Below are 18,988 nucleotides of genomic sequence, written 5' to 3'. Positions count from 1 at the left end.
ACAATGAAAGGAATCAGGACATTCTTGAAAGAAAACATTTCTATTTGTTAATAAGATAATGAAAACGAGCATACAAAATTTGAATATTGAAAGTTAATTTTCTGGTCTTTCTGGTGCTCAGGGCTTATTCCTGACTATCTGCTCAGAAATAGCTCCTGGCAGGCACGGGGACCATATGGGACTCTGGGATTCAAACCAACTTAGGTCCTGGGTTGGCTGCTTGCTGCTATGCTATCTCTCCGGCCCCATGTATATGGTTTTTAAGAGAAATGAGCTTTCATTCTCTTCACTTCAACCACAGAACTAGAATTAAAGACAGTCGCTATAAAAACATATTTCTATGAAGAGTAAATAAACGTAAAGCTTGTGCCTGAGTGTAAGCAAATGGCAATGTTCATCTAACAATAATGCAATTATAAGATCAAGAAGAATTTAGGCAGACCAGAGTAGAGATGAAGTCAACCAGAAAAGAAAATAAAGAAAAGGACCCTTCTCCTTTATGCCAACACTAGAAACAACTTTGAGCCTCACAGTTCTACATGAAAAGTATGAAAACTTTGAAATCCAAGAGGCACAGCAATCCTATCACAGCCAACATCTGCGAGAATTAGTCAGCTAAAACTGAACTATTGTCCCCTTACCTTTGTGATGAGAATTCGGTATTTTTCTACCAAGTGGTCATTGTTGTGACAACCAGCTAGCAGCTGCCAGACTTCCCCTCGAAGTGCTTCCGGTACCCCACTTCTTACTAACGAGGACAACTGCTTTGGCCTCACACTCAAATTGAGATGCCTAAAGGAAAAAGAAAAGCCGCAGTTCTTAAGAAAGTGAAAAACTCTTTACAGTTTTGTTTTGATTTGGTTTGGGGGCGGGCGTGCTCAGCAGAATTAGGGGCCACCCCTGGCTCTGTGTTTAGGGGACCAGGCAACCATGTCTTGAACTTGCTGAACTCTCTCTCCAGCCCCAAAGTGTGGTATTTTCATGAAAATTGAACTAACTTGTATAAAAATACTTAATAAAAATAACATGCCAATAAGGGGCGGGGGGGGGGGGGCTGCCGTGTTAGCTGTGACCAAAATAACTGGAAAGAATTAAAATCTACAGGGATTCTACAGTGATGTTGCTTAAAATAAAAAGCAAAACTGGGGACCATAACTTGATGGTTGTAGTTTATGTAAGAGAAAGCAAGACAAAGGAAGCTCCACATTCAAGCATTTGTCTTGCATGTGTGATGCCCTGGGTTCAATCCCTTGGCACCTCAGTAAAAAAGGAATAAGAAATTAAAAATGTTAGAAGAAAGAAAAAAGTGAAATTCCAATTCAAGGACACACAAAGATAAGGAACAGACCTTTCAACAAAACTAACAACAGTGAATTATTTAAGTTCTATTTATTTTTTTGTTTATTTCACAAGTATTATTTGAAAGGGCCATTTACAACAGTATATTTAACAATCCTTAGGCTCAATTTTGGGGGGAAGGGAATGCATACTTGCCCCTTAAACGAAATCTTTTTTGTTTGTTTGTTTGTTTCTGGGCCACACCTGGTGATGCTCAAGGGTTACTCCTGGCTATGAGCTCAGAAATCTCACCTGGCCTCGGAGGAACCATATGGGACCTCAGGGATCGAACCCAGCTGTGTGCAAGTTAAATGCCCTACTGCTATGCTATCACTCTGGCCCCTTAAACTGAAACTTTAAAGTATGTTTTCAGCAGTTTTTATGGCTCTCTTCTTTTTGAAAGATGGTGAATAGATGAGAAAGTTTCTACCAGATTACTGTGATACCAAAAGAAAAAAGTAATTAATGGACCAAGAGCAATACGACAGCAGGGAAAACACTTGCTCTGCATGCATCTGACCCAGGTTCAATCCCTAGAACACATATAGTCAACTGAGCACCTGCCAGGAATAATTCTTGAGTGCAGAGCTAGGAATAACCCTTGAGCATTGTTGGGTGTGGCCCCAAAACAAGCAACAAAATATAAAATGGCTTCAAAGTTTTGTCAAAACAATCCCAGAATTGTGGCAACAAACAAACCTGCATATAATTTTAAAATATGGCCAGTACTGGGAAAGGAGTTATAATTCAAGTGACGTACAGGCTTTTCATAACATAAAAATACTGGAGTCTCAAGCTAGAGCTTTGATACCACAGTCTCCTGAACACCACCAGGGTGTCTTCCTCCCTCTACCCCCACCCATTCTGTGATGTTAGTACTCAAATGCAAAATCCATAAACAATACAGTTTTATATCTGCTTAGGGAAAATATATAGAGCAGGAAGAGGTTAGAGCAAAAGCACTTAACTGGCACAATATGGCTCTGCGGTAAACCCTGACCACAGACCATGTCCCTGTACATCACCTTTTATTTACTTTTATTTACTTCAATACAACCGTTTTATATGCAAACTGTCCTCAATCGTTTTCACTCTGAATGTCAGTGTTGAAAACTTGTCACAGATAATCCCTAAAGCCTAAATTATTTACATCCAGCCCCTTACATACAGTTGCGATTGCCAGTGTAATTAATATTGTCAGTAAAATTATTTTCAGAATAACTTCAGTCACTGATAATAGTAACTTTATAATAACACAATAAACTGCCTCATTGTTACAAGAGTTCTCCTACCTGGTAAATTACATGAAAATTAACTTGGAGAGTCAGAGCTCAAAGGTTCTTTTAACGAAGTTGCCACTCAATTCTACATAGAATTAAATAAACAAGTTTTGAGATCAGTCTATTTTTTTTTAAAAAAAATTTCTTTACAAACATGTTCTAATTGGGTTTCAGCCATACAATGCACACCCCCTTTAACAGTGCAATTTTCCCGCCACCACTGTCCCCCATTTTCTTTTCTTTTTTTTTTTGGGAGGGGCCACATCCAGTTATGTTCATAGGTTATTCCTGGCTACGCACTCAGAAATAGCTCCTGGGGGACCAGAGCAATAGCACAGCTGTAGGACTTTTTTTTTTTGCCTTGCATGCAGCCAACCGTTTGAATCCTGGCATCCCATATGGTCATCCCTGAACCTACCAGGAGCAACTTCTGAAAGCAGAGCCAGGAGTAACCCCTGAGTGCTGTTGGTTTAAAACAAAAACAAAAACAAAAAAATCAATTCTGGCTTGGAGGACCATATGGGATGCCAGGAGATCAAACCATGGTCTGTCCTCGGTAAGCAGCCCTATGGCTGCGCCACCGCTCTGGCCCCTGTCCCCCCCCCCCCCCCGTTTTCTACCTCTCCCCAACCCCCTGCCTGTCTTCAGGATAGGCATTGTATTTCTCTATTGTGGTCATGGTAGCTATTAGTGTTGTTATTTCTCTAATTGTACTTACCACTCTTTGTGATAAGCTTGTCTTCATGGGCTGGTCCTTCCAGCCCTCATCTCTACTGTCTAAGAGTGTTATTATTTTATTTTTCTGAAATCTCACATGAGTGAGACTATTCAGAGCTTATCTCTCTCCTTCTGAATTATTTCACTCAACATAATAGTCTCCAATTCATCTACATATAAGCAAATTTCGTGACTTCATTTTTTCTAACACCTGCAGAGTATTCCATTGTATAGATGTACCTGTGTCTTTAGCCACTCAGCTGTGTTGGGCATCTAAGTTGTTTCCACATTCTGATTATTATAATTAGCATTGTTATGGACATAGGAGTGCAGAGGGCATTTTTTTGTATTGTATTTTTGTGTTCCTATGTCCAGTTTTTTTGTGTTTTGTTTTTGGGTCACACCCGGCAGCTCAGGGGTTACTCCTGGCTCTACATTCAGAAATCGCTCCTGGCAGGCTCAGGGGACCATATGGGATGCCAGGATTTGAACCACCGTCCTTCTGCATGCAAGGCAAATATCCTGCCTCTATGCTATCTCTCCGGCCCCTCAATGCCCAGTTTTTTAAGGACTATCCATATTGTTTCCCAAAAAAGGTTGGGCAGAATCCCACCAGCAGTGAATGAGAGTTCCTTTCTCATCACATCCACGCCAGCAGTGGTTGTTCTTGCTCTTTGTGATGTGTACCAGTTTCTGTAGGATGAGATGGTATCTTATTGTTGTTTTGGTTTGCACTCCTTGATAATTAGTGATGTGGAGCATTTTTTCATGTGCCTTTTGGCCATTTTTTTTTTGAGGAAATGTCTGTTCATTTCTTCCTCCTCATTTTTGAATGGGGTTAGATATTTTCCTTGTTAAATTCTGTCAGACTCTAGTATATCTTAGATATTAGCCCCTTATCTGATGGGTGTTGTGTGAATAGTTTCTCCCATTCTGTGGATGACCTTTTAACCCTAGTCATTGTTTCTTTTTAAGTGGAGAATCTCTGATTTCACATTTATTTTTTTGTAAACTTTATGATTGGTTGTTTTTTCCCATTGAATATAATATTTGCCATGAATGTGTGATAAATGGCCTTGGTAATACTGAGAAAAGATCCTTCCATTCCCATCTTGTTGAGTTTTTGTCATGAATAGGTGTTGGACCTTATCAAATGCTTTCTCTGAATTTAATGATAAAATTATATGGTTTTTAATTTTCCTTTTGTTGGATGGGTTGTTTTTAATTTTTCTTTTGTTGATGGGTTGTATTACATTGACTGATTTGCATATGTTGAACCATCCTTGCACCTCCAGAATGAATTCTCCTTAGTCATGTTTGTAGGACTTTCTTGATGAGAAATTAGATCCTATTTGTTAGGATTTTGTTGAGGATCTTTGCATTCATGTTCATCAGGGATATTGGTTTGTAGTTCTTTTTGGTGGCATCTCTGTATGCTTTTCATCAGGGTGATGTTAGCTTCATAAAAACTAATTTGGGAGTATTTGTTTCTTCAATTTCCTGGAAAAGCCCAAAAAGCATAGACAGTAGATCCTGTTGGAAGGTTTAAAAGAATTCATTAGTGAATCCATGTGGGCTTGGGGTTTTGTTTTTGGAAAGTTGATTACCATTTTAATTTCTTCAATAGTGATGAGTCTGTCGAGATATGTTAGATTATCATGGTTTAGCGTTGGGAGGTTATTAAAAGTCCAAGAATCTATCCATTTCTTCCAGGTTCACATATTTTGTGGCATAAAGTTTCTCAAAGTCGTATGATTACCCTTTGAAATACCCTGCAGTATCTGTAGTAATCTGCCTGTTTTCATTTCTGATTTGGTTTATTAAGTTTTTCTTTTTCTTTCTTTGTGAGTTTTGCAAGTGGTTTAAAGATCATGTTTATTTTTTCAAAGAACCAACTCTTGCTTACATTGATCTTTCAAATTGTTTATTTGGATTTCCCCTTCATTGATTTCTGCTTGAAGCTTTATTATTTCCTTCTGTCTTCCTATTTTTGGTTTTGTTGATCACTTTCCAGATTTGTAAGCTGTAACATTAAGTTATTTATGTAGGCCCCTTCTTCCTTCCTGATGGCTATTAGCACAATAGCACCACAAAGTTATAAATTTTGCTTAGTAAAGCTTTTCCTGTGTCCGACAGATTCTGTAAATGTATGTCTTCTTTCACACTTGTCTCCAGAAATCTTTTGATATCCTCTTTGATTTCATTTCTAACCCAGTGGCTGTTGAGTAGTGAGCTGTTTAATTTCTAGGTGTTAAAATTTTCCCTCTGTGTCTGCTTGTTATTCATTTTTAATTTCAGTACATCATGATCTGAGAAGGTAGTCTGTACAGTTTCTATCATCTTTATTTTATGTAGGTATGTTTTATGGGCTAGCATGTGGTCTAATTTGGAGAATGAACCCTGTGTGTTGGAGAAGAATGTATATCCCAGTTTTCTGGGGAGGTGGAGAGACCTATATATAACTACGAGGCCAATTTCTTCCATTGCTCCTTTCAGTGCTAATAAGTTTGTTAAGTTTCAGCCTGGTTGACCTATCAAGTGGTGACAAGGCAGTGTTGAATTTTCCCACTATTATTGTATTGTTATTGATATCTCCCTTCAAGTTCTTCAGTAGTTCTTTTAAATATTTTACTGGTCCCTCCCTGGCTACATGTATGTTTAGGAGTATGATTTTTTTTCCCTGTTGTACATATCACTTAATTATTGGGAAATGTCTCTCCTTGTCCTTTGTAACTTTTTAAGTCTAGTCTACGCCACCTGAAATTAGTAAGTATGGCCACTCCAGACTTTTTAAGGGAATTGTTTGCTTGAATGATTGTCCTCCAACCTTTGAGCTTCAGTCTGTGTTTTTTCTGGTTATTCAGATGTGTTGTTTTATTTCTTTTTGGGTCACACCAAGAGGTAATCCGGTGTTATATCTGGCTCTATGCTCAAAATTCACTCCTTGAAGGCTTGGGGGACCATATGGTATGCCAGGATTTGAACCAGGGTCTGCCCTGTGTTGGCTGCATGCAAGGCAAATGCCTCCACTGTGCTATTTATTGCTCACCCCCTTCAGATGCTTCTTTTTTTTTTTTTTTTGGTTTTTGGGCCACACCCTGTGACGCTCAGGGGTTACTCCTGGCTATGCACTCAGAAGTTGCTCCTGGCTTCTTGGGGGACCATATGGTATGCCGGGGGATCGAACCACGGTCCGTCCTAGGCTAGCGCAGGCAAGGCAGGCACCTTACCTCCAGCGCCACCGCCCGGCCCCTTCAGATGTTTCTTATAGGCAGAAAAACATTAGCTTCAGCTTTTTGATCCATTTTGCCACTCTCTCTTAACAGGTACATTTAGTTCATTGATGTTGAGATGATTGTCATGAGATTTAGTGTCATCTTTTGGTAAGAGTTTGGTGTGTCTTGTGGTATCTTACGTTAAAGTAGATCTTTCAATTCATCCTTTAAGGTTGGTTTTGAGTCTGTGAAGTTTCTAAGCTGTTATTTATCCTAAAAGCTGAATATCCTTTCTTCAAACCTGAATGTAAGTCTGACTGGGTGAAATACCCTTGGTGTTGCATTTATTTCGTTGAATTTTGCCATTATATCCCACCACAGCCTTTGGGCCTTGAGTGTTTCTTGCAACAAGTCAGTGATAAATCTTAGGGATGCTCCTTTGAATGTAATTTCCCTTTTTTGATCTTGCTGCTTTCAGTATTCCATCCCTATCTACTGGGTTCATCTTGGGGTGCATTTTTTGGGATCTCTTTTGGCTGGTACTCTTCGAGCATGTAGAATTTGACTGCATACACTCTGTAGCTCTGGGAGTATCACTGTGATGATGTCCTTGATTATTGATAGTTCGTGGAGGTTTCCTTCCTGGGTCTCTGGAACTTTGATAACTCGTATGCTATTTCTGTTCAGTTTATCAAAGACTTCTATTTTTATCTGTTCACATTCCTTGAGAACTTTTCCCATCGTCTGATCGTTTGTTTTGAGACTCTTTTCCAACCTCTTCTGTTGTATGGAGTTGTTATGCATCTCATCTTCCAGCTCTCTGATTCTGTCCTCAGTCGCCATTACTCAGGTAGAAAGGCTTTCTAGTGAGGTTTTCATTTTGCATACCAAGTTTTTCAGCCCTGTTATTTCAGTTTGAAGTTTTCTTATTTCTACTCTCAGAAATAATATTCTTATTTGTGGTTTGTTCATTCGTTCCATGCTTTCTTTGATTTCTATGAACATCTTCCATATTTCTTCACAAAAGCCCTTATAGGTGGCTGGTACTTTCACAGTCATCTTTGTTCTTTGAGCATAGTGGGGCCCTATCCTGTTTCTCCATAGTTGCGCTTGTAGAGTGATGTTTTCTATGTCCTGTGTATGTGTTCCTTGACTAGGAGGAGAGTATGGCTGCTCCACTGGCTCTTTGTCTTTGATTTGGATTCTGTTTCTCACCTGGGCACTGCCAACATGACTTCTGGGTCCTAAAGCCTCTGGCTCTACCTTCCACAGCATGTTGTCTCTGATGAGAGACAACTTTTTGGGATCAGTCTTGGTCGAAAACCCTGGGTTTACTTACTATCTAGAGCACTGACTTAATTTGAATTTGTATGCATATTTGTTAAAACTAATACTAACTTTTAGGTGGTTATAGTTGAAACAAAATATTACTAATGCAACATCCATTACTTTTTATCAATTCAATAATTATCAATGTTCTGTAGACTTATATTTTCTATATGAACAAACATTAAATGTTAAGTCATGGGACCGGAGAGATAGTATGAAGTTAGAGCGTTTGCCTTGCAAGCAAAAGGACGGTGGTTCAAATCCCAGCATCCCATATGGTCCCCCGAGCCTGTCAGGAGTGATTTCTGAGCGTAGAGCCAGGAGGAACCCCTGAGCGCTGCCGGGTGTGACCCAGAAAAACAAAACAAAACAAAAAAATAAATGTTAAGTGATTTGCCCAAGATCAGATAGCTCGAAGGTAGGATAGGTGGGGTTTAAAGTCAGGTGGACCAGATTCTCTAATTCCATAACAGTATGATGTTCTCTATCTGTAGAACACATAAAACCTAGCGAACAGTTTAGTTCATTAGAAATGAAGAAGAGAAACTACACTATTTCTGGAGACATAACTGAAACAAAGCCAAAATAGTTTGCAAGACCCTGAAGACAGCTGAGATATGAAAATTCAGTTTAAACATTTGCAAGAGTGGGAGGACAAAACAAATAAAAAATAATCAAAGCTTAGTGACAAAAATATGTAAGCAACTATATAATACTGATGTGCTCACTTAATAGGGTCTAATTCTAAAGCTGTATCAAGATGGTTTAAAATATGCTATTATATAACCACGTCAAGTCTCAATTACAGTTCTATTTCAGAGCAGAAACCTTTTTATACATAACAAATCCCTGGCAGCCAGCAGTCCAAACACTCCCAAGTGTACTGAACTGAAAATATAATTGTGATGAGAGCACCAGCAACTTGCCTCCCAATTGCTACAGGAATATAAAAAGGAAATGAAAAGCTATCCCCCGAGACAGTCCTACAGGATTCAGTTGTTAAAACCACCTTTGTCAAGACAAAGCACTTTTTGGGGGGCTCAACAGACATTTCCCCAACATAGAGAGATTTTATTAAAAAATTTCAAAGTTCTATGAGAGTATTCAATGACGCAGATGCCCTCTTGGCTTGTAGTTCTGCCCTGTGAGGGCAAGCAAAGTTTTAAACTGTGGAAACTGTTTCACAAAAAGTTGAGGGTATGGAAGGCTTCCATCAACAGTTAAAATTTCTGGGAAAAATCAATTTCCCAAATAACGGGACCAGAGGGAGCGAGGTGCCAAACTTAAAAACAGCTAATCTCCCTTAAACGTTTGTCTCATTTACTAGAGGTCTTTTTGCTTTTCCAGTCTAAAGAAGCTTTTCTTTTTCTCTTGAACATGTACTTACTCTCCCTTCACATCTTGTTGTTTTGGGGCCACACCCGCGGTGCTCAGTGCTTACATGTGACTTTATGCTCAAAGATCATTCCTAACAGTGCTCAGAGGACCACATGGGGAGAATCCAGGTGGGAAGTATACAAAGCAAATGTCCTCTCCACTAACAGGGCCCTTGCCTGGCATGCTGCCAACCAAGATTCAATCCCCTGTGACCCACCAGGAGTAATTCCAGAGCAGCACCTGGGGAGGCTACAAAACAAAACAAAACAAAAACCCGGTCTCATCAAATTGACTTAGTGTGTCTCTCAGTTCCATTAATAAATTCCTGAATTTTATTATTAAAATTTCTACTGATAGTAATATTATTACTTAGATGGTTTATAATATAGTACTTCTTAACATGATTGCCTAGCTATCTCCTTAGCTGATGAGACACTTCTAATTTTATTAAATACTAGTCAGACAGCAGTAAATACTTTCCATATCATAACATTGCTATTATCACTCCAAATTCTCAACAGATATGGGAAAAATCTCCCTGGGATCACTCCTGTGGCTCTCAGAACTGTCTGAAAAAATCTTTACAAAGGTCCCTGAAACTGGCTGGAGCAATAGCACAGTGGATAGGACACTTGCCTAACACACTGCTCAACCAGATTTGATACTGGGTGTCCCATATGGTCCTCTGAATTTACCAGGTGTGATTTCTGAGTGCAGAGCCAAGAGTAAAACCTGGCGATAAAACCAATGATCATACCCCAATTGCTACTGGATGTAGTCCAAAACAATAAAAAACAAACAAAAAGCCCCCTGACCCTATGTATGTCTTTCCCACTCTAGACTCTCCTAGCCATGTTTCCTCACCTTATCAATAAAAGGCATATTTAATTCTTTTTGAAATCACATCTAAATAGGTATATTCTGCAGCTAGGAGAACTCATTACATTTCTGATAATCAGAAGGTTGACTTTAGAGCTTTTATTTATTTATTTTTTTTTTGGTTTTTGGGTCACACCTGGCAGCGCTCAGGGGTTATTCCTGGCTTTACACTCAGAAATCACTCCTGGCAGGCTCAGGAGACCATATGATTGCTGGGATTTGAAGCACCATCCTTCCGCATACAAGGCAAACGCTTTACCTCCATACTATCTCTCCAGCCCCGACTTTAGAGCTTTACTCTTACTCTGATTAAGAATCTAAAGGCAGGGGCCGGGCGGTGGCGCTAAAGGTAAGGTGCCTGCCTTGCCTGCGCTAGCCTCGGACGGACCGCGGTTCGATCCCCCGGCGTCCCATATGGTCTCCCAAGCCAGGAGCGACTTCTGAGCGCATAGCCAGGAGTAACCCCTGAGCGTTACCGGGTGTGGCCCAAAAACCAAAAAAAAAAAAAAGAATCTAAAGGCAGGGGGCCCGGCGGTGGTGCTAGAGGTAAGGTGCCTGCCTTGCCAGCGCTAGCCTAGGACGGACCGCGGTTCGATCCTCCGGTGTCCCATATGGTCCCCCAAGCCAGGAGCGACTTCTGAGCGCATAGCCAGGAGTAACCCCTGAGCGTCACTGGGTGTGGCCCAAAAACCAAAAGAAAAAAAAAAAAAAAAAAGAATCTAAAGGCAGGAACTTGAGCGATAGCATAGCAGTAGGGTGTTTGCCTTGCATGCGGCCAACCCAGGACGGACCCTGGCTAGATCCCCGGCTTCTCAGATGGTCCTCTGAGCCTACTAGGAGTGGTTTCTGAGCTCTGAGCCAGGAGTAACTCCTGAGCACCACCCAAAAACAAACAAGCAAAAAAAAAATGAAACAAAACAAAAAGAATCTAAAGAAAGAGATTTTCTTAAATGTCTGATATTGAGGTTTCTATTAAGTGCCATAAATTAAATTTTGTCTCTCAGGAAAATTCCTAACTAAAAATTAATAATTACAGATAAAAAGGAGAAGTATGCTACTATATATAACTTACCATTTTGAGAGCAGTTCTCCCCACGTTTCAAGAATTTTTTCGGCACATTCTTTGGACACATCACCAGATCCACTCAAGAGGGGCTCATCATTATCTTTAATAAATGAAACACAAAACAAAAAGGTAAGAGTGACTGTGTTAGCCAAAAGAATGACATGGAAATGTAACAGTAGGATGAAAAGATTTTAGAGAGCATAAAGCCACACTATTTTCTAGTATGAAAGTATAAATGTATAAAATATTAAACTAATTGAATATTAACAATAATTGCTTTATATCTTTTTTGCTTCTGAGTAAACATAAGCTACAGAAAAGGACCATTTAGGGTCCAGAGCGATAGTACAATAGGCAGGGTGCTTGACTTGCAAGTAGCTGATCTAGGTTCCATCTCCAGCATACCACATGGTTCCCTGGGAACCACCAGAAATAATTCCTAAGCAGAGCCAGGAGTTACCCCTGAAAATTGATGGTTGTGGTCAAAATAAATAAAAGGATTTAAAAAAAAAAGAACTGTGGAGTTCTAAAATGATAAAATTAAAGTGCTGTTGAAACTATTTGTTTCTAAAGCAAGCAACTTTATATAAAATATACAGCAGTTTTGCTTGCAATATTTTCAAAGAATCGCTAAATAAATGATGCTCTGTGGACTAGTAGAACCCAATATGGCTCATGAAACTGCTGGTCCTGCCTGGTCACCAATTCAAGTTTTTGATCTCACCACTTTTTCTGATATTACATTTCTTGATGGGAAAATCAAGGCTAAGAAATCATCCCATTTTTCTAGATTTTTGTTAAAGTAATATCAACAAAGCATGAGTTTACTTTATAATAAAGTAACTGCACACAATATATATTAAGCAACATGTAACTGGTGTCTAACACTAAACTAAAAAGTGATTTTTAAGCTGAAAGTCCTAAGGCAGGGGTTTCAAACTCACGGCCCGCGGGCCATTTGCGGCCCTCCATACAACATTTTGTGGCCCTGCCCTAGAGGAATCATTTATTCTTTTCTTTTTTTGGTTTTGGGGCCACACCTGGCGGTGCTCAGGGGTTACTCCTGGCTGTCTGCTCAGAAATAGCTCCTGGCAGGCACAGGGGACCATATGGGACACTGGGATTCGAACCAACCACCTTTGGTCCTGGATCAGCTGCTTGCAAGGCAAACACCGCTGTGCTATCTCTCCGGGCCGAGGAAATCTTTTTTTGTTTTGTTTTGTTTTAGTTGTTTGTGTCACACTCCCCAATGATCAAGGCTTACTACTGACTTTCCACTCAAGGATCACCCTGACTTTGCCGCCTGAGGCCCCCAGGTAAATTGAGTTTGAGATCCCTGTCCTAAGGAAAGTGGGAGCTGCAAAGTTGGAGCTTACACTACACTTGGAAATCACGCATGCACTTTTGAATAATCTCACATTTGTATTTCTTGTAATCCAGTCATTCTTACCACCTCCATGCAGTTCTTAAGGCCATTTCTTAGCCCCAAATGTCTAGGCCAGCCCATTAATCTCTGTGTATTCGCCTTGTATTTTGAAGGTTCCAGGTCAAAATCTTTATAACTCATCACACTCCACATACTGAACAATAAACTAATACTTTCCAGAGCACTTTCTGTGATTCTTAGTTTAAAAGACACACCATGTAACTCACAATTTGCCTCTCAGATTCTCTTGATACTAAATTAAAAATCAGAGGATGTCCCCCAAATTTAATTTTTTCTGTGCACCTTCTCTTCATTTCTTATTTCTACACAGTATCTCTAAACAAAAAATCAGATTATTTCAATAGATATAATCATAATGAACTATATTATCTGTATGAAAATCCAATATGTAAGTATAAATGTGCATATTTAAATTCTAACTGGCATGGAAGTCACTTTGTCAAGTGAACTAGTCCCTGTAAAATGAATTAGTAGGGAGATTAACTTAGGTGCAAGTGATGTCAAATTTGTTCTACAAAACTATTTAACATACATATAAAATTAGCAGAAAATTGCTTTTTTCCTTTTTTTTTTTTTTTTTTTATTTTGTGTCTTTAGGCCACCTTATCCTAGCTCCATCTGGCAAGGCCACACCTCTCAGTGCTCAATGACTGTTCCTAGCTCTTTGCTCAGGAGTGACCACTGGTGGTACTGGGGAACAGGGCCATGCATTGTATGCCAGGTATGGAAGTGGGGTTGGCCACACAGAAGGCAAGTGCCTTATCCCTCGTATTATCTCCTGTCCTGAGTTAAAAAACAAATAAACAATAATTAATCATGCTACTTTGAAGCATTCAAATCTCATTAAAAATATCTTAAAGAAAATTCCATGTTAATCACTTTAGAGTTGTTTGTCTATTGAAGACTCCTAATAACGGAAAGAATTCCAACTGTTATCAACACTATCAGTTTTCTGGTAAAAACTGATCCATCCCCAAGTAGAAGTCAACCCTCCTTGGACTTTTACCTTCTTCTTCATCATCCTCTGGAGGAGACGGTATCATTGAACTCTGAGATCCAGACTGTGGGAGGCAAACTGAGGGGCTTGCAGTAGTTTTCCTTCTCTCTCTTTCGGATTCACTTTCTAAGCATACAACTTCATATAAAGTGTCGGTATTATTCTTTCTCTCCTTTTGCTTTATCTTGAAGATTAAAAAAAAATAAGTGGAAAAATTACTTTTTTATGTATGTAGACCATCATATCTTAGTTGTACAGTTAGAAACTTATTATTTTTAAAATCTATGCTAAATGTGCCTTTTGTAAACAGAAAACAGTGAGCTAAAACACAAATGCTTAGATTCAAAACACTATGGAGAAACTAGAGAAATAATCCAGAAGTTAAAGGGCTTGTCTTGAATACAGCCAACGAGGTTGATCCCCAGAACCACATGATCCCATGAGCACTGAGAGATGTGGATCCAAATGGATTCCTCCCATAATAGCAAGAAAAGATTTTCTTTCTTTTTTTTTTTTTGGGGGGGGGGGGTCCACCAAATGATGCTTAGGGTTACTCCTGGCTCTGCTCTCAGGCTAGAGGGACTATAGAGACTGAGCCTAGTTGACTAAGTTCAATACAAGCACCCTATCCACTGTACTATCTATCACTCGAGCCCTGAAAAAAAATTTTGTCCTTTATTTCCCGCCACCATCGTCAATAGTTGCCCCTCTTATCTCTAATGCCCTCTTCCCAGGCATTCTCATTCTCATATTTCTCTCTCTCTGTCTCTTCTTCTCTCTCTCTACCCCACCCCTCTCCTTTTTTGACACTGTGGTTTACACTACTGTTAATGAAGGGGTGCCATGTATCCTGAAAATTTCTGAAATAAAAAAATAGGGAGTTGGAAAAGAGAGTGCAGACTGGGACTCCAATTTATTGATGGTCTTCAGAATGTCTCACAAACTCTCTAATTACAGTTTGAACAGAAGGTTCATCTGAATTTACCATCCTTTGTCAAGTTATGTTAATTGTCCTTCAAGACTTTTACCAAAAAGACATACAGGAAGAAAATACTTTAAAATAAAGTTTATTAAGCCCTTTGAGAGGCTCAAATCAGTGGGACTCGCTGACTTGGCTCCTATTTGCACGAGGTACTCAACGTCTGCACAACGGCAGCAAGGCTAGTTGAGATAGCAAGAGACATAAGCCCAGAGATGCAGCTCACGGTGATGGTGATATTCTGAGTGCTATCCCCATCATTGCATGTAACCTTGGGGGGGGGGGGCTGGGAACCTGTGAACTAACTGCAGGGAAAGCGTGGCCCTCATGGCCCCAGGCAGCACCTCATTGGGAGTAGCTCCCAGATGCCCTTAAGCACTGCTTGCGAGGGTCAAAAATAAACAAAAAACCAAGGAACAAAAATTAGCAAGAGACATTAAGTATCTAGGGAAAATATCTTTAAATTATTACTTTTACTTTTATTTTAGAGGGGGCATGCCCGGTGATGCTCAGGAATCACTCCTGGTGGACTTGAGTAATCCTATGGGGATCTTGGGGATCAAACCTGGAAGCTGCATGCAAGGCAAACACCCTTCCTGCTGTACTAACTCTCTGACCAAAATTATTAAAATTCTAAGGGCCAGGGAGATAGCCAAGTGGTCGGGGCAACATGCTTGCATGTTGGCACCTGGATTTGTACTCCAGCAAACCCTGTTGATGATCATGACGAAAAGGTTAAATTATAAAATTGTGTTGAACTAAATCCTGAAAATAGTCTTGAAGAAAGTGCAAAAGCAAAGCTTTATTTGAAGGAGTCCTGGATTGAATGTCCGGCAATAAGTGGTCCCCAAGCAACACCAGGAACAACCTCTGAGCAACAAACTTAGAATAATCCCAAACAACACCAGGTTTAGATCACTTCTCCCTCCTGCCAAAACTCTGAAGAGAAAGAAGTATATGCAGGTCCAAAGAGGTAGAACAATGGGTAGGGCACTCGTCTTGAGTGTGCCAGACCTGGATTTGATCCCTGGCTCCCCATCTGGTCCAAGTCCCACCAACCTGAGTGCAGAGCCAGGTGTGGCCCCTAAAAGCAAACACACAAACACACACAACTTAAAGTGTTACTCGCCTCATGGTGAGATTAGTTTTACTTAAATCTCAAAAAATATTCAAGAAAGACTTGAAATTTTGATGCTTAAGCAATGGAGCAAATACAGTAAAGCTCAGAAAAATTTAGAACTGTCAAAAGTGAATAAAGCACTGCCTTGCAATGAAAGCAATGGTTGCACAATTTCAATATGCAGGACCACACACAGTAACCTAAATACTGCCAGGTGTGGTCCAAAAACAAAAACAGGAGGAAAAGAATGGTAGGAAGTTAAAATGTTCCTTACTGTTGTACCTGTGGGTTCTTAGGCTTCATCTGTACTCCTAAAAGCTGAATCGCCAACAACTATGTATAAGCTGCTTTATGCACAGAAACCCATGGCATGAACATCATGTTTCATCTTACACATGCCTTTCTCGAAGGATATTTTGCCTATCTCAACCTTTTCTTGGCCATACATCCTCCTATTCTACCTTTAAAACCTAGTCACTGCCCTTGTGATTCCCCTGCAGTTGAGAACCCCCATGATTCACAACTGCCCTCTCCTCTGTAATTTTTTTTTTTTGCGTCACACCCAGCATTGCTCAGGGGTCACTCCTGGCTCTGCGCTCAGAAATTGGCTCTGGCAGGCCTGGGGGACCATATAGGATGCCTGGAATCGAACCAATGTCCATCCTGGGTTGGCCATGTGCAAGGCAAATGTCCTACTGCTGTGCTATCTCTCTGGCCCCCTCCTTTGGAATTTTGAACTGGTTCTATGACACTTATACTGAGAAGGAATATGCCATGCCTTAAGACTTGATTTTTACATACACGAGCCATTTAACTTTCTGGAGTAGGAGGAAACTTGACATACTTACTGTTTGGGGAAGATGCCACTGGTTGGCTATTTTGGTACACAGAACCCTTTAGGATACCAAGGCAGAAAAGAGAATGGAAGTTTAAGGCAGTTTAATATACTGCTTTCTTTGAGCATCTGGAGTACTGAGAATAACCAGTGGTACAATGGTAAAGTCTATCTTAAAGCCTCAACTAGTTTCTTTCCCAGAAAGGTGGGTTTGTATTTATATAGCGTCCCTCCCTTCTTTTTAATGAAATAAGCTGGACATATTAAGTTGTGATCAATATCTAAGGTGCTTAAGATCAGTAGATACCCATTCTCAAATAGAAAAAGATCAATTAACAAAAGTGACACGTAAGTGGGTAAAAATAACAATATTTCTCATATATTTAAAATACAAGTTTAACAATCTAAGACAGCTTTATGACAAATCAATCTAGAATTTCTGGAGTGATAGCACAGTGGATAGGGCATTTGCCTTGTATGTGCAGCTGAGCCGGGTTCAAGTCCTATCATCCCATAGGGTCCCCTGAGCCTGCCACTAGGCTTAATTACTGAGTGCAGAGTCAGGAGAAACCCGAGTGTAGCCCCAAAACAAAACCAACAAAAAGCAAACTTTCTTCTCTGATACTTCAAAGGCAGTACCTGTTTTAATTTCAAAAAGAAATTCTCAGTAGTGCTACGTTTGCTGAAGGGCCAGAACAATCTCTCATTAGGTGAGCACACGCGGACTTTTGTCTCTAGGAGAAAGCGAACAGGTTCCTGAACTTCTGTGATCACCAAGTCCACAGCAGTGGTCATGAACAGCACTTTATCTACAGAGAGGGGAGAAGCACACTTAGAAGTCAGGAAAGATGGGCCCGGAGAGATAGCACAGCGGCGTTTGCCTTGTAAGCGGCCGATCCAGGACCAAAGGTGGTTGGTTCGAATCCCAGTGTCCCATATGGTCCCCCGTGCCTGCCAGGAGCTATTTCTGAGCAGACAGCCAGGAGTAACCCCAGAGCAACGCCGGGTGTGACCCAAAACCAAAAAAAAAAAAAAGAAGTCAGTAAAGATATTTACTGTATGGCCAATGAAAAACAAATCCCTTTCGTTACAAGCTTTAAGAGCATCTTAAGGCATAGGACAGGGTTCAAGGCCGACCCTGGCAGGAGCCGCTGCACTGCACATAGTCCCTGGATTCCACAAACACACAGCCCAAGTGATCTCCAAGCACACAGGGTATAGTTCCAAAAACACAAAATAAATAAAATAAGATATTTTATTTTATTTCTTTATAGTTACCATGTAATTACACAGTTATTCATGACTGGGTTTCAGGCACACAATGTTTCAGCACCATTCCATTCATCAGTGTTCACATTCCTCCACCACCAATGTCCCCTGAACCCCCATTTGTTTCACATCAGTCTGCTTCTTCAAGAGATACTTTTTGAAATACAAATTTTTGCATTATGGTTTACAGTATTGTTGTTATATAGTATTGCTACTGATAGTTTATAATACTTTTACCACCTTCTACCAGCACCTCCTCCTCTTGGCTGCAAGCTTTCCTCCACCATAGGTATTTCCCAAATCCCCCTCAACTCCCAGCCCTATTCATCAAATTTTTTATTTTTTATTTTGGGATCACACCTGGGGAAGCTCAGGGTTACTCCTAGCTCTGAGCTAAGAAATTGCTCCTGACAGGCCTGGGGGATCACATGGGTTTATCAGGAACCGAGCCTGGATCCATCCCGGGTTGGCCGCATGCAAACCAAATGCCCTACCGCTGTGCTATTGCTCTGGCCCCTTCATCAGTTATTTTTAATAAAGAGAATTTGATTTCTCTGTACTGCTAATACAGGGCACCCTTAACTTTTAAAATCAGCTTACAAATGTTACCTGTATGTTTATAATTTTCAGTGATAAATTACATTATGAACAAGCTAACATAAGGGATAAAACTGAATACATTTTTTTGAGGGGTTGGCTGGTTCAATGTCTGGCAACAATCAGGTGTTACTCCTGGCAGGCCTGAGGGACCATATGGGATGCCAGAAATCAAACTTGGATTGGCCCTGTGCAAAGCAAGCAAATGCCCTACACACACTGTGCTATCATTCTAGCCCCCCAAAATGAATATTTTTTTAAGAAAATATTATAATTTTAACATATACTATTACTTATCCATTAAATGACATTTAGAAAGAACATGAATTGGGGGCCAGAGAGATAACACAGCAGTAGGGCATTTGCCTTGCACGAAGTCAATCCAGATAGACAGTAATTCAAAACACGGCATTCCATACGGTCCCCCGAGCCTGCCAGGGGGTGATTTATGAGCAAAGAGCCAGGAGTAAACCTTAAACGCTGCCGGGTATGACCCAAAAATTGAAGGAAGGGAGGGAGGGAGGGAGGGAAGGAAGGGAGGGA

General features: G+C 40.3%; 1 protein-coding gene across 3 annotated transcripts in view; it reads right to left on the bottom strand.

The window, feature by feature from the left end:
* Window positions 1-18,988, bottom strand: part of RABGAP1 (RAB GTPase activating protein 1) — a 175,560-nt gene that overhangs the window by 89,718 nt on the left and 66,854 nt on the right. For all 3 annotated transcript variants that reach the window (XM_049774125.1, XM_049774126.1, XM_049774127.1), the window contains 4 exons: window positions 17,219-17,388; window positions 13,655-13,829; window positions 11,208-11,301; window positions 642-792 (listed from right to left, as the gene is read on the bottom strand). In XM_049774125.1, the coding sequence (XP_049630082.1) occupies window positions 642-792; window positions 11,208-11,301; window positions 13,655-13,829; window positions 17,219-17,388 (590 nt within the window). The remainder of the gene's footprint in view (window positions 1-641; window positions 793-11,207; window positions 11,302-13,654; window positions 13,830-17,218; window positions 17,389-18,988) is intronic.

The sequence above is a fragment of the Suncus etruscus genome, chromosome 5 (assembly GCF_024139225.1).
Source record: "Suncus etruscus isolate mSunEtr1 chromosome 5, mSunEtr1.pri.cur, whole genome shotgun sequence".
NCBI lineage: Eukaryota > Metazoa > Chordata > Mammalia > Eulipotyphla > Soricidae > Suncus > Suncus etruscus.
The sequence above is the reverse complement of the archived record's forward strand: the minus strand, read 5'-3'. Positions and strand labels throughout refer to the sequence as shown.